Source organism: Cavia porcellus, unplaced genomic scaffold (assembly GCF_034190915.1).
Source record: "Cavia porcellus strain 051 isolate PalLab524CR breed Dunkin Hartley unplaced genomic scaffold, mCavPor4.1 scaffold_30, whole genome shotgun sequence".
Lineage (NCBI taxonomy): Eukaryota > Metazoa > Chordata > Mammalia > Rodentia > Caviidae > Cavia > Cavia porcellus.
This window is the reverse complement of record NW_026947513.1, coordinates 44871749-44887601: the sequence shown is the minus strand read 5'-3', so window position 1 is coordinate 44887601 and position 15853 is coordinate 44871749. Positions and strand designations below refer to the sequence as shown.

Below are 15853 nucleotides of genomic sequence, written 5' to 3'. Positions count from 1 at the left end.
TTCTCTTTATGTCTTTTGCATTTTGCCAGAGTTGTGTAAGGGGGATGTTTACCCTGGACTTTCATATTCTTGACTATATCTTATAAAGAACAAAGCAAGGCAGAGAGCTCTCATTAAGCTTCTGTGAGAACAACAATGCTATATTTAATACCTGAGTGCAGTCAGGCAGAGGTCTATAAGACCATTTTTAGAGAATGAAGAGAAGTGGGACTTTTTGTAAGGGCTGAAAGAAGATGAGGGAATTAAGTGTGAAGATGCTAATAAATATCAGTGGTTGTCTTGGTTGCTTTTATCTTGTTAGTGGGACAAAACATTTGACACTCAAAAGAAGGAGGGAAGGGATTATTGAGCTCATAATTTGTGGAGTTTTCAATCTATAATCATCTGACTCCAAGGCAGAGTGGCACGTGGTAGAGGACAACAGTTCATGGTGGTGGAAGACAGCACAAACAACAAGAGCAAAAGGGGAGGAGCACAGAGAGAGGACTCTTATGTCCCTCATATTGAATATAGCCCTCACTCAGTTTGGCAGAAGAGCTGCCTGGAAAAGAGCATCTTTAAAGTTTGTGACATTAGTGTTGAGGATCCACGAGAGGTGAGAAATTCTCTTCCTGCCCATATGGCAGTGTAGGTGTGAAGTATGTCAAATGCACATTAGAATGTGTATTAGATGTTAACCTACAAACCTTTGGCCAGTGTGAGAGAGTGATTCAGAGCATCAATCTGTCTCTTTTCTGACTATCTAGAGAAGATTGGATAATAAAATACATCTTTAAAATCAGTTGGGCTTCTGAGTCCAGGGCCTTATAAAACCCGAAGCTAGCAGCAAGGCTAGGGATAAACTGAACCAGAGTTTCACATTTTGTCCAGGTGGTTTCCATCCAACTATCATAATTGACTGCCCTGTGTGCTGCTTTGTAGAGCCCTTCAACCAAGCAAGTTACCATACAGTTATGCCTCTTAGCAGGGCATTGCCTATACTCATCTAGCTAATTAATATTCCAGTTTGGATTAGTGTAGAGATGTCCGAAATTCTCTACCAAAGATTAGGTCCAAGGCACCTGTGGTCATCCGTGGTGTCCTGAATTGAAGCTCAGACATGTTCCATCCTTCATGTGACAGAGTAGAAGGAAAGTGGACATTTAGGTCATCTCAGGCGAGATTGTAAAGGTAGTGAAATTTCTGGGTATATTTGTTGGGGTCAGTAAGAAAGGAATCCAGATGCTGACTAATTTGAGGCTCATCAGAGAAGGAGAAGGGAACATGAACCTGAACAATTACCTTGGCTGCCAAAACCATCCAAAGTGGAGACTGAGGAAAAAGTGTGGGGAAGAGGGACCAGATGGAGTCCAGATGGAGTATGGGGCAGAGATGACATGTAAGGAGGAGGATTTGATTCAGGGAAGCACGGGCTAGATAGATAGATGGCACAGGATTGGGATGGACAAGAGAAGAGGCTCTTCCAGAGGAAGTGGTTCAGTAGTACAGAGTATGGCAGGGAGGCTCACGGAGTGCTAGCAGTTGTTCAGCTGTGGAGAGCAGGAGAACACCAAGAAGAGCCAGGGTCAGCCAGAGCAGCACAGAGGAATCAATCCTGGGAGAAAGTAGAGGGGTCATGGATGGAAAGAAAATGAAGGGAATTTGGGAGAGATCCCATAAAGAGCACAGAGTAGGAATACTTTGGAGTGTAAGGAAGGTGCAGACATAAGCCACTTCCAACCACTTCATTAGTTTATGGCTATAATTATCCAGAACTCACAAAATGGAAATATCAAACTTACCATGGAAAGGCCACAAAGATTTATTGTATTAAAGAATAATATAAATCATTTGGATTTCATGTTAGGAGAAAGACAGAGTTTTAAAATTCCAAGGGAGGCAAGCCATGAGGGAGGAGTGGAGGATGAAGGATGGACAATGCCTCACTGGAGTACAGAGAGAGATGTGCAGCAGTGGCTGTGTCTCCTGCTGGGACCCAAAGAAGTGAGATGTGAGCCACCGAGCCAGGCAAACATCTCTGCAACTGTCAGAGGCGAGAAGGAAGCAGCCCTTCCTGGAGTGATTTTCAAGACTAGTGCTGGAGTTTAAAAAGCGCAAAAAACAGGGAACTCCTCTCTGTGTGACATTATTGGGGAAAATAAAAGGCAGGAAACAGGGCAGAAAGTGGAGGAGAGAGACCATGGTGGGAAGTTTATGACTACTGAAACACCCAGTAAGATCTGGCACGGCAGAAGCATCACAAACCAGAGCTGAGGTCAGAGGGACGGATGTCGCCCACCAAGTGGTCTCAGTTGAGGGGAAGGAGGTTCAAAAGAGGGTTTGAGATCCCCACAGAGAAGAATCTTTTGGTCTCTTTGTTTCGTGGGTTTTGGTGCCAGTTGTGAAAGAAGAAGCAAGGCAGAGACCTCTCAACAGTGTAAAAGCAACAAGACCACAGTGTAACACCTGGATACAGGCAGACGGAAGGCAAAAAGGCTATCTGTAAGGAATGAGAAGAGGTCCTCTTTTTAGGAACTGAAAGAAGACAGAGGCATTATGCCAGGAGGTGCTAATAAACTCTGTGGTCAAAGTTCTGTGGATGTCCTGCACCTCAGTAGGCAGAGTCCTGGAGACAGCCAGTGTAAATTTTTGTGTCTCCAAATGTCTGGGGACTGGCAAGATTTCTCACCCTATCTTACCTCTTTTATTACAATTATATCCTATGTTTGCCAAGACCAGTGCCAAGAGCTGAGTCTCTGGAGAACAGAGGCAGGTTGGGTGCTGGAGAGTCATGTCTGAGTGGAGTCCTGTGCGTCCCTGTTTTGCCTGTTGATTCTTCCTGGTAAATTCTTACGTTAATTATTTTGATAACAGGCAACTTTTAGTCTGATTTCTCTGTCTCTTTACATTTGTCTTTCTAATTCCTAGAGTCTAAATACAGTCTAAAATGCTGCCCTTTTAAAGATTTCCTATTAATTTCTTTAATAAATCTTAATGAAAGCATATTTTATCATTTGTACTGCCATGATCCCCTGTTCTTCCAGAACATTTTAAAAAAGTTATTATATCTTTTCTTTCACTGTATAATGTGCCTGTCATCTAAAGGAAAATATAATCAATTCAAGAGCAACTCTATTTTTGCCCAAATGGACCCAACATTGTCTTTACTATTTAAGTATGATAGTTCTACTTTTATATTTAGAAAGTGTTCATTTAAATATCACTTTTTGCCTATTATAATATTTAAAATTGTACTATGAAAATCCCTTCTCAGATCTTGTGATCCAGGAAGCTTATATTTATAGTCCCATGGGAAAGGTATTGGAACACTAGTGAGTTAATTCCAATCTACCACTTCCAGTGGAACCAATGGTGAGAATAAGGAACTAAGGCATATTTATAGTTATGAGGAGCTGGGGGGGGGGTTCTAAATCGAGCTGGGACAAAGGCCTCAACACAGAGTCGAACCTGGATTTTATCAGTTTGTGAAGCAGGGAGTGTCTCCAGGACAAGGGATTGTGAGAATGTGGGAAGCAGGTACGTGCTGTGAGCTGGGCTAGGTTGGAGGCTTGAAATCATCTCTGCAATATGCAGAGTGAAGGGTATGCAGAAAAAATAACCTGCATCACACAATGTGAGGGAGTATCTGATGTTTTTGGGTGGGTGCTTTAGCTCTCATATGTAATCTTTTATGCCCTGGGAAGTCTTAGCCTCTTATCTCAAGACTAGATCCCAACTGACAGGGTGTAGCTTGGTTCTCCCACCTGATGGCTCATAAATGTTCTTTGGAATCTAGAGGGTGGGGAAACACTTCCCTGTCACCTTGCTTGAAAGTCTACACCTCAGCACCACATCCAGACTGATTTACATTGCTTAAGGCCAATTAAGGAGATAAGGAGCAATCATTCCCAGCTCTGTATATGTCAATACATGGAACTAGGGCAATGGTCAGCCCATATGGAGACAATAGCTGTTCTTTTAAAGAGAGTTGGCCATGTGGTCCTTTGCATTGTAGTATAACTGTACTAAATCCATTTTTTGCATCTGTTTAAGTAGTTTTCACCCCCTAAACAAGAGACAGATAGGAACACTCCCAATCAATAATGTTGACAAAGTTCCCTTCACATTCATCCTTTCCTATCTCAAGAAGTTAATATTTGATTTTTTTGGCATCTCATTGCCCGTTCACCCTCGCACTCACTGGACCTCTTCAGAGCATGGGTTGGGAGAGGCCAGCATGGCTCCTGGGAAGTTGGCTTCTGCAGTCCTGCTGCTGCTGCTCTGCTGTGCCGGCTCTGCATTCTGTGGGAAGGTGCTGGTGTGGCCCTGTGAAATGAGCCACTGGCTCAATTTAAAGACTCTTCTTGAGGAGCTTGCGAAAAGAGGACATGAGGTGACAGTTCTGAGTACTTCAAACAATTTGTTTATTGACTACAACAGACATTCTGCATTTAATTTTGAAGTGATCCCTGTACCAACTGATAAAAACCTGGCTGAGAACAGACTAAATGAGTTTGTAGAACTAGCAGTGAATGTAATGCCTACAGTATCTCTCTGGGAATCGGGAAGACTACTGCAGCAATTCTTTATTGATGTAACTAAAGACATGGGACTTGCCTGCAGAAGTACAGTCTACAACCAGTCGCTCATGAAGAAGCTCCAGGAATCCAAGTATGATGTGTTGATTACAGACCCCGTGTTACCCTGTGGGGAGCTGGTGGCTGAGATGCTTGGCATTCCTTTTGTGAATACTCTAAGATTCTTCACAGGCTACACCGTAGAGAAATACTGTGGGCAGCTTCCAGCTCCACCTTCCTACGTGCCTGTTCCCCTGGGGGGACTCACAACCAGAATGACATTTATGGAAAGGGTGAAAAATATGATGTTTTCAATTTTGTTTGACTTCTGGATACAGCAGTATGATTATAAGTTTTGGGATCAGTTTTACAGTGAAGCATTAGGTAAGAGACTGAATTTTACTCTAGGCTACTTTTCAACGTCATTTAGGAAGATAAGAAAAAGCCTAGAGAAATGGAAGAAAAATGTATTCAAAACTTTTACTTTCTCATTAAACTATAAATGATAGTGATGTTTGTTCATTAACATGATTAAGAAGAGAATTCAAGAATTCTTTTGCTGTATGTGTAGTTTTATTAAATAATCAAATGCTTTTGTAAGAGTCCTTGACACTTCACACAGATTTTTTTTTAAAGGCAAACAAAAATCACGCAAACACACAGGTGAATCCAATAAAAGACAAAACATGTCCTTTTTGTCACATAAAAGGCACAAAACCTTTCTTGTGCAATGAAATGTTTTTCCCAGGAAATGTAATTTCTCATTTGATAAAAAGTTTTAATGTTAGTTGTCAGAATAAGAAAAGCTTCCAGTAATAAACTGACATGAACTATTTGGAGGATGGAATTATGTTCATGATTTAAATTCTTCTCTGAAAATACTTTTCTCCTCATTAACTGTAGTGGTTTTAATACACATTTGAACTAACATGTCTTTAATTTGTATCTTTGACTTTTCTCCTGCTGATATTTTTCACAATATTTCAAAATGAAAGTTTGAGTTTTAAATTCTTTATTTTGTTGCCTCATTACTAGTGCTGGAGAACTCTGATTTGTGATTTACTGTAAGCAGCTAACATTATTCATAAATATTGAATATCATTACAGCTCAGAATAATCATAAGTTTTTTCTCTTCTTTTACTAAAGTATATATCATTTAATTTTTTAAAAAATTTAATGATTTTAATCTTACAAGATATCTACTTTGACATTAACTTTTATAAAATATTATAATACTTAAATATTTAAATTTATCACTTCAGGATGCATTTAGTCATTATCTGAATTCACTCATGGGTGCTTAGTAATTTATAAGTGAACTTCTTTTTTGGGACATTTTTAGTGTTACTTTCATTTATTTATTTATTTAAGACCAGGTGTGTCTATGTAGTTTAGGCTGGCCTTGAACTTACTTTCTAGCCCACGCTAGCCTCAAACTTATGGCAATCCCCATGCCTCTGCCTTCTGATTGCTAGGATGTGCTAGCACACCTGGCAGAACCTTTATGTTCTTCGTGTTTACCCAGGCTTTGTCTATCTCAAAAAATGACCCCAAATGTACTTTTGTATGGTCTGTCTCCCATATTTAACTCACTTAGAAAGTACTTCATATTACTATTAGAATATTTAAAATTTAGTTGTATTTAAAATTTTCTTACTGATCCCAAACATGTTCGGGAAGTATTTCACATTTTTTGAATGGAACTCAGTTTTTGAAGTAACTAAGGTGTGACGTAACCAGAGTCAGTGTTTACTCAACTATTTTTCTCTCAGTGCACAAAAAATCTGATGGAAAATTCAGTCAGTTCTACATTCAATTATTTGTAGAATTTGCCGAGTTCATTAACATCATCCATTGCTGTTATTGTGACTGAGGCTACGTTGACTTGCTACTCACATGGAATTTATATGTGACATCATAAACTGAAGTAAATAGTAAGCAAGAAAGCACTATTTCTCTGAAATATTGTGAAGTGAATTCTGCCAATTATCCTTTCCGGTATCAAGGTATCTCCTGTTTTCCTTTGCTCTTGGGCTTCTTAAGAGTCATTTTTGCTCATGTAATTGGACAAGGTTATCTGTAATGGGCCCTCAGAGAAGGTGTACATGAAATGAAGAATTTATATTTTACTGTTTAAAATTGGAGATTTTATATATTAACTTACTCACGTGACATTTGAAAGAACTTAATACTTAGGTAGGAATGGATAGCTGTCTATGTGTATCAACTTCGCAAACATGACCTATGCAGTAAGATTCATAACTATAAAGCACTAAATTTTACATTTATTTGGCCATAAATAAGAATGGAATCTGTTTTCAATTTTTATGTAAAGAAATGGTTTCCATTGTTATTTACAAACACATTCTTCACAGAACTATGGAACTAAAAGCTAGAAATGTCACTTTCAAAAAAAAATCTTTTAACAATAACTTTTAAGTTTGTCATATTGGTGTGATCTATGTATACATCTCATGTCTCCAAGGAGGTGTTTATATTCTGTCTGCATTAGTGAAAGGATTCTCATTTTCACTTAACAAAGAATGACAAATGAGTTTAGGAGATGAGAGTTGACTCAAGAGGAAATGATGGAGTGCATTTTGTTGGATCTTTCAGTGATATGTATGACCACAGACTACAAAAACCTGCAAAAACATGCATACGCCTAATGGAAATTGAAGAGTAAGTGAAGGTGATTTCAGGCCTATGTGAAGGAACTAATATGTTTTCTGCCATTTATTAGGAAGGAAAATGGGGGCTAAGCTTATCAGTAATTGTATATGTATTTAAGTTTTGGATCATTTATTGTTATTCAGTGACACATTTCCTTTCTTTCCCTACCCTTCATCCTCTCATCTTCCTCTAGTCACATCCTGTCCTTCCTCTCCCCTCCCTTCTGCCCCAGATTTTCCATTTTAACATATAATTATTCTAGAAGCCCTAATTTTTCTCCATAATGGCTTGGAAGGAAATTATTGATAATTTTTTCCCTTAGAAACTAAATACACTGATTTCCTTTACTGAAATTTGTTTTTTCAGGAAGACCCACTACCTTGTGTGAGATTATGGGTAAAGCTGAAATTTGGCTAATTCGGACATACTGGGACTTTGAATTTCCTCGTCCATATTTGCCTAATTTTGAATTTGTTGGAGGACTGCACTGCAAACCTGCCAAACCTTTACCTAAGGTAGGTCTATGATGATGAATATTTTAGGTACATTAACATACTTGATTTTTCTTCAAAGTTAACAGCTTCAGTAAGAGAGATGTTTTGCTGAATATGTTAAATATGTCACTCCAAATTTATTTCTCCCAGCATGGTCTAGTGATACTGACTCTTTAGTCTATCTGGGGTAAAAGATTAAATGATTAAAGTGGCATGTTAAAGCTATCTGTATTGGCCCTCTTGGTAAGCACCCTGGCACCGCCAGGAAGAGGACCAGTGGCTACCGAAACCTGTCATGGTGGGACTTAGGCGGCTGCACAAGAAGGCAATTTGCTGCTCTCTTGGTAAGCACCCCTGGCGTCAGCAGGAGGAGAATCAGGCAACCGTGAGCCTACCAGGGAGTGCAATATAGTAATATAGCAATATAGCAATATATGCAACATAGCAATTATGGGGGATTTCCTTCTATGTTCTGTTTGAAGGCAAAAGTTATTTTCACTGTTATGTTTTGTAATGATTGTTTTGCTCTAGTCAATAGTCTCCTTCAATTGATGTTACAATGGTCTGTTATTGGCTTGATTTCGCTACATCTAATTGACTGGACTACTGTTGTGAAGATAATGAGATATACTTTAGTACCTATTACTACCATCCCCGTATCATGCTTTGAAGTTCTGTACCAGTGTCACTACATTGTCTCGATTGGCTTTGTTCTTTCTTGCTCTGTCATACTTTTACTACATTCAAAATAAAACTAAAAAAAAAATAAATTAAAAAAGGCTATTTGTATCTATAGTGTGGATTTTGAAGAGAGAGATGAGAAGCCAGTCATGCAGACCACTGAGGTGACTGTTACAGTTTTTCTTAAACTCGATAGAGTCACAAGAAGGAATAATGACTGAAGAATTTCATAGAGAAGATGCTCTCATGAGAATCCTGGTAAACTGTGTAGATTTGGAGAAGTAAGAGGGAAGCAGTGCTGACAGAAAACACTGAATCTCCCAGTGCTCTGATATTTTAGTTTTAGGACATTATTTGCAGAGTGTTGACCTTTGCTATCTTGGGAAACATTTAGTTGAAACAATACCTGGAATTAAGAGTGGTAAGTGTAGATTTTGATCCATTTATTTGTAGGAGCCAAAGATATTGTTAGTTGATTTCTGGGAATAGTTTGGTTGGCAAATGACTTCGGTGTTGACATAAAACACTAGAAATAACATGGAGTCATCCAACTGGGAGAATCAATTGCATGGGTTATTATGATGTCAGAATTTATTAGAGTGAAAATGAAAGGTGGATACAATATTTCTAAGCATTTCATTCATAATAGTGAGTCAGAAATGTTGGACAGCACAGTATTCAGAAGCAAAAGAAAGTAATAGAGTAAAATATGTTAAGAGCATTGCATTAATTATTAATATCGAGGAGGCAAACACTCATTTATTTCAAGTCCATGTGTTCAATCTCTTTAAAATTTGAAGGTTAAATGTACTGCACAGGAGAATTTTTGATTTCTATTCAGGATACGGAAGGCATACATAAGTTTAAAGTTTCATTTCAGGATTATGGTTAAATTTTACTTGCCAGTCAAGATCTGGATACAACTTTATTGAACATAGTTGAATGGCACTTAATGAAGCAGCAGTTGAAAATATATAGCAAAAGACAAGACTGCTGCCTAAGTCACTAGACAGTACTGAATGATCACATTGTATCCATCCTCCCATCCTTGCTTTATATACACACACACACACACACACACACACACACAACTTCACAAAGCAACTCAAATGTGTATTACAGGAGGAATCGTTTCCATTCCAAAGTTGACTTTTCTGTTGGCATAGACTGAAAAATCTCAGTGACAGTAATGGCTTGTATCCAAGTGATACAAGAATAAAGGAAAATTGAGAGATTGAAAGGAACATAGGGGAATGGAAAAAAAGTCAACTTTTGTATGCACAAATTCCCTATGGTTAATGTGATCACTGTGCATACTTAGAATGTACCAGTAAACTAAATTAATTGAAAAAAATAATGAAGAACTTCAAGAAAAATACCTAAAATAACATGGAGCGTGTGTGTTTCTGTGTTTCTGTTCTCTAACACATTACTCTGTCCATGTGTCTGAAATCAGGTGCTTGCAGGAGCACGTTTGTTTCCACGCTTGCTCCTCTTCCCCTGCTCCATGCTACTCTTGTCAGGGCCTTTCAGTGTAGCATGCCAGCTGCTTTGGTGATGAACTCAGGATTACTTTTTGTACTCAGGATTGTTGTGGCTCTCCTGTGCCTTTTTTGAAGCCATATGAATTTTAAGATTTTATTTGTATTTCTGTGAAGAATGCTGTTGGTATTTCATAGGAGTTTCATTAAGTTTGTAGATAGATATGAACAATATGAATATTTTCAATATATTATTTTTAATTCAGGAACAAGGAATGTTTCCATTTTCTAATATGTTTTTTATTTTGTTTTTCTAAGTATTCTGTCATTTTAATTATAGAACAATTTTGCTTCCTTGATAAATTTGATTTTCAGGCATTTAGTTTTTTTGACATTATTATAAATGGAATAGATTTCCCAATTTCTTTCTCAGTGGGCTCATTCTTACCACATAGGAATGTAATTTTTGTATGGGTCGAATTTATTTCCTACCATTTTCCTGAATTGTTCATCAAATACAAAAATAGTTTACTGGAATTTCTTGTGTGTTCTAGGCAATGAGTCATATTACTTGCAAATAGGGATAATAAAATTCTTTGTTTTTATGCTTGTCACGTTGTTATGGCTAAATTTCCAAGTAATCAATTTCACTGAGCAGTCATGTTGAAAGTGTACACTCTGCCTTCTTCTAATTTTAAGCAATAAGTTTTCAGTTTTTGCCATTTAATTTTATATTGCTTTTGAGTTTGTCATGTATTGATTGTACCAACAAGGTGAGATCTTTTGATATTTATTTATTTTTTATTTTTATTTTTTTATTTAAAAGGAAAAAACAAAAAACAAAACAAAACAGTGTAAGGCAACAAGTAATACAGAATTAAAAAAAAAACGGCAAGAAATCCTTGTTAATAGATTACATACTGTCATCTTAGAAATAGTTGTTCAAGTTACACGATTAAAGCATACAAAGTGGACAGTGAGACTGCAAACAGTTGTATTCAATGACCCAAAAACTCAGTAATATGGGCATCTATCTTGACACACATAAACACACTTGCAGTTGTTTAGTGCTCCTTTAGAGCACTTATTTTCCTCTCTTTTTTACAACAAAATTTATACATTTTGGGTTTTATTACTCCTATAGTTCTTATTACTATTTTTTGGAAGAGAATAAAACCAAATATGACAAAACAAAGCTGTCAGTCAAAACCAAGGATAGACATAGCACATGATATAAAAACAGAGTATAAGGTTATCAACAATGGTTACCATAATGTCTCTTGTTTCTGTAAAAAGAATTGCCTATATCATTAGGTATAATAAAGTTGAACAAAACAGTACAGAACAAGACCAATAAAACCTAAACACTGAAACATTACAGGACCTCAAAAGAAGATAATAGTCAAACCAGAATGGGCATCATAGTGAATCTTACTGCCTTCAAAAAAGTTCCTATACCCTCAAACTTGATACTATCAAACAGAACGGAACAGTCTATTCAGTCAAAACAAGATAGTGGGAGTAATACAGGGCTTCAAATCAAGTTAATAGGAAATCAAAAAAGTTATTATAATATATCCTGTTAATTTTTTTGATTTTCCCCCTTAATTAAAAAAATAAAAAAAATTTTAATGAATAAGGGGGAGATTAGGATAACAGAGAATATAACAACATAACAACAGGTCAAAGCATGGCAATTTCAGCAACCTAGTGCTTCACCACCAAATAACCCAACTTAACAGTAATTACCATAGTGTCTTTTTCCTTGAAATATTTGAATATAACTTCGTGTATGATAGCATCAAACATATCATGACAGCGTGAAACCATTGAAGTGGATGAAAGTATTACAGGGCATTTAGAACCAGCTAACAGAAAACGAACAATGGTTTCTATATTATCTCTTTGCCTATAAAATTTTTTGTTTGTACTATCACACATAATTAAATCCAGTAAGGTACAACATGATAAAACCAGTGGAGACAGAAGAGCAGCAGTTTGGTGGGGCTTCAAAACAAGATGATATTAAATCAGCACTAGCTATTATGATGTCTTGTTTTCTTCAAAATAGCTGTTCATTTCATCACAGGCAGTAATATCAAGCAGGCCAGAATAAAGCCATTTCAATTAATGAGTGAAAACTTTATAAGGCTTGAAAGCCACATAATGGGGAATCATGATTATCACATACTTTTACATATTTGAATCATTTCTTACACTAGGGAAACTATTCAGTATTCACACATGTGCATTTGATTTATTTCACTTATGGGTATGGTCTCAAGCTGCGCCCATTTATTTATAAATATCTCGATGTGATCCTTCTTTATAGCTGAGTAGTACTCCATTGTATAAAACTACTACAACATTTTATCCATTCATCAATTGATGGACACTTAGGTTGTTTCCAAGATCTGGTGATTACAAATTGTGCTGCTATAAACATAGCTGCACATATATCACTGTGGTATGATGTTTTCAGTTCTTCTGGGGATATGCCTAGAAGTGGAATAGCTGGAACAAATAGGACTTCCAGTCCCAGCTTTTTGAGAAATCTCCAGACTGATCTCCACAAATGTTGTACCAGTCTACACTCCCACCAACAGTGTAGGAGAGTTCCTTTTTCCCCACAGCCTCTCCAGGATTTGTTGGTTTTCTTGATCCTGGCCACTCTTTCAGGAGTGAGATGGAATCTCAGTTTGGTTTTAATTTTCGTTTCTCTAATGATTAATGATGTTGAACATTTTTTCATGTATTTATTGCCATTTGTATTTCTTCATCTGAGAAGTGTGTATTCATCTCAGATGCCCATTTTTGGATTAGATCTTTGAATTTTGTGGGTCTGAGTTTTTTTTTTTTTAATTCTTTGTATGTTTTAGAAAAAAGACCCTTGTCTGAGGGAGAGTTCACTAAGATTTTGTCCCAGGTTGTGGTTTTTCTTGTCACTATGCTGGAGATTTTTTTTTGACATGCAGAAACTTTTTAATAAGAGGTGGTCCCAGGTATTATATCTGGGAAGTATTTCCAGCATGGTTTGAGTCTTGTTCATGAGTTCTCTACCTACCTCTATGTCTTCAAGATTTTACCTAATTTGTCTTCCAACAGATTTACTGTTTCTGTTTTAATATTGAGATCTTTGATCCATTTAGATTTTAATTCAGTACATGGTGATAGGCATGGGTGTAGTTTTAGTTTTTGGCAAATGGAGAGCCAGTTCTTCCAATATCATTTATTAAAGAGACTGTCGTTCTTCCAGCGAACCTCTTTGGCTCCTTTATCAAAGATAAGGTGATTGAGTGTGTTTGTAGTTGTGGTTGTAATCTATTCCATTGATCTTCTAATCTATTCCATTGATCTTCAGCTCTATTTTGATTCTAGTACCATGTTGATTTTACTAGGGTTGCTTTGTAGTATAACTTCAAGTTAGGGATTGTGATGCCGCCTGCCTTGCCTTTGCTGCTTAGAACTGTCTTTGCTATTCTAGGTCTCTTCTCACTCCAGATGAATTTTAGGAGTGACTTATCGAGATTTATGAGGTATGGTGATGGTATTATCGGGATTGCATTGAATCTGTATAAGAGTTTTGGGAGAATGGCCATTTTCACCATGTTTATTCTTCCTGTCCATGAGCAAGGGATGTCTTTCCATTTTCTGAGATCATCTTCAGTTTCGTTTTTCAGTGTATTATAATTTGTCCTGTATAAGTCTTTCACTTCTTTCATAACAGTAATTCCTAAATATTTCATTTTTTTGGTTGCTAGTATGAAGAGTGTGGCTTCACTTAATTCTCTCTCTGTGATTTTGGTGTTATTGTATAGGAATGCTATTGATTTTTGAGTATTGATTTTGTATCCAGATACATTACTGAATTTAGTTTTTATATCTAAGAGTCTTTCAGTGGAGTTTAGGGGGTCTTCTATGTAGAGTACTACGTCATCTGCAAACAATGATAATTTAACTTCTGGTTTTCCTGTCTTTACCCCTTTCATTTCTCTCTCTTATCTAATGCTCTGGCTTGTGTTTCCAGTACTATATTAAATAGGAGTGGTGTGATAAAGGACATCCTTGCCTTGTGCCTGATTTTAAGGTAAAGGTCTTCAATTTTTGGCCATTTAGTATGATACTGGCTGTTGGTTTGTCTGAGATGGCCTTTATTATACTGAGCTAAAGACCATCTATTACAATTTTCTGTAAAGTTCTTATCATGAATGAATGTTGGACCTTATCGAAAGCTTTTTTTTGCATCTAAAGAAATGATCATGTTATGTTTTTTTTTATAGTTCTGTATTACGTGTACCCTTACACCACTTTGTTTTGTTTTGTGTTTTTCTCTTTTTCCTCTTTAAAAAAAAAAAAGAAATGATCATGTGATTCTTACTTTTGGCTTTATTGATACAGTGGATTACATTTACTGATTTACATTTGTTGAACCATCCCTGTATGCCTGGGATGAAACCCATTTGGTGATGGTGTATAATCTTCTTGATGATTTGCTACATCCTATTTGCCAAAATTTTATTGAGGATTTTTGCTTCTGTGTTCGTTAGGGAGTTGGTCTATAGTTCTCTTTTTTAGTTGGATCTTTCTCAGGTTTTGGTACTAGAGTAATATTTGCTTCCAGGAATGACTTAGGCAGGACTGCTTCCCTTTCAGTTTCATTGAATAGTTTGAGGAGTGTCGGCATTTGATCTTCTTTGTATTTTTTGTAGAATTCTGCAGTGAATCTGTCTGGGCCTGGGCTTTTCTTTGTAGGTAAGGACTTAATTACATTTTCAATTTCATTAATAGAGATTGGGTTATTCAGCAGTTTTACATCCTCTTGATCTAGCTTTGGTACTTCATATGTTTCTAGGAATCTGTCTATTTCTTTTGTGTTATCAAACCTTTGAGAGTAGAGGTTTTCAAAATAGGTGTTGCTGATCCTCTGTATTTCTACAGAGTCTATAGTGATTTCACCCTTTTCATTTCTTATTGGATGAATTTGAGCTTTTTTCCCCCCTTTTTTTAGTAAAGTTGGCTTGGGGCTTATCAATTTTATTTATTCTTTCAAAGAACCAACTCTTTAATTTGTTGATTCTTTGGATTGTTTCTTAGTCTCTGCATTGATTTCTGCTCTGACTTTTGTAATTTCCTCTCTTCTTTTGGATTTGTGCTTGACTTGCTCTTCTTTTTCTAGCTGTTTGAGGTGTAGCATCAGGCTATTTATTTGTATTCGTTCTGTTTTCCTGATGTGGGAACTCAGTGTGATAAATTTTCCTTTGAGGACGGCTTTCATTTCATCCCACTGATTCTGGTAATTTGTATCTGTATTTTCATTTTCTTGTAGGTATTGTTTAATTTCTTCTTCAATTTCCCATTACCCACTGATTACTCAATCGTGTGTTATTCAGTTTCATGTGTTTGTGGGATTTTTGAAGGATCTTTTATCATTAATTTCTAATTCCAAGGCGCTATGATACAATAACATGCAAGGGATAATTTCAACTCTTTTGCGTTTATTTAAATACATTCTGTGAGCTAATATATGGTCTATTTTAGAGAATGACCCATGTACTTCTGAGAAGAATGCGTCCATTTGTTCACAGGTGTGACCGAGTTCTATTATTTCTTTGCTGATTTTCTGTCTGGTTGATCTGTCCCTTGGTTCCAATGGTATGTTAAGGTCTCCTGTTACAACTGTGTTACTGATAATTTAATTTTTCATTTCTGTTAATACTTGTTTTATATAACTGGGTGCTCTGGAATTTGGTGCATATAACTTAAGGTAGTTATCTTGTCCTCTTGAAGTTTTCCCCTAATTTTTCTCCTATTCTGTTTAAGATAGTTATCTTTTCCCTTGTAGTTTTTCCCCTACACGAGTATGTGGTGACCTTCTTTGTCTTTTTTGATTATTTTCGGCTTGAAGTTCACATTGTCTGCAAACAGAAGGGCTACTCCTGCTGTTTTTTGGATTCCTGTTACGTGAAG

General features: G+C 36.7%; 1 protein-coding gene and 1 pseudogene across 6 annotated transcripts in view; one reads left to right on the top strand and one right to left on the bottom strand.

Moving 5' to 3' along the window:
- LOC134474084 (UDP-glucuronosyltransferase 2A1-like) overlaps positions 1-15853 on the bottom strand; it is a 309053-nt pseudogene that overhangs the window by 98583 nt on the left and 194617 nt on the right.
- The window catches only part of LOC100717542 (UDP-glucuronosyltransferase 2A3), a 59659-nt gene that overhangs the window by 29729 nt on the left and 14077 nt on the right, over positions 1-15853 (top strand). For 2 of the 6 annotated variants that reach the window (XM_005002679.3, XM_063240400.1), the window contains exons 2-4: positions 2460-2466; positions 4318-4940; positions 7597-7745. In XM_005002679.3, the coding sequence (XP_005002736.1) occupies positions 2460-2466; positions 4318-4940; positions 7597-7745 (779 nt within the window). Of the gene's footprint in view, positions 1-2459; positions 2467-2802; positions 2822-4187; positions 4941-7596; positions 7746-15853 lie in introns of those variants that run through there. The other 4 variants (XM_013150129.2, XM_063240403.1, XM_063240404.1 and 1 more) reach the window with 3 other exon arrangements.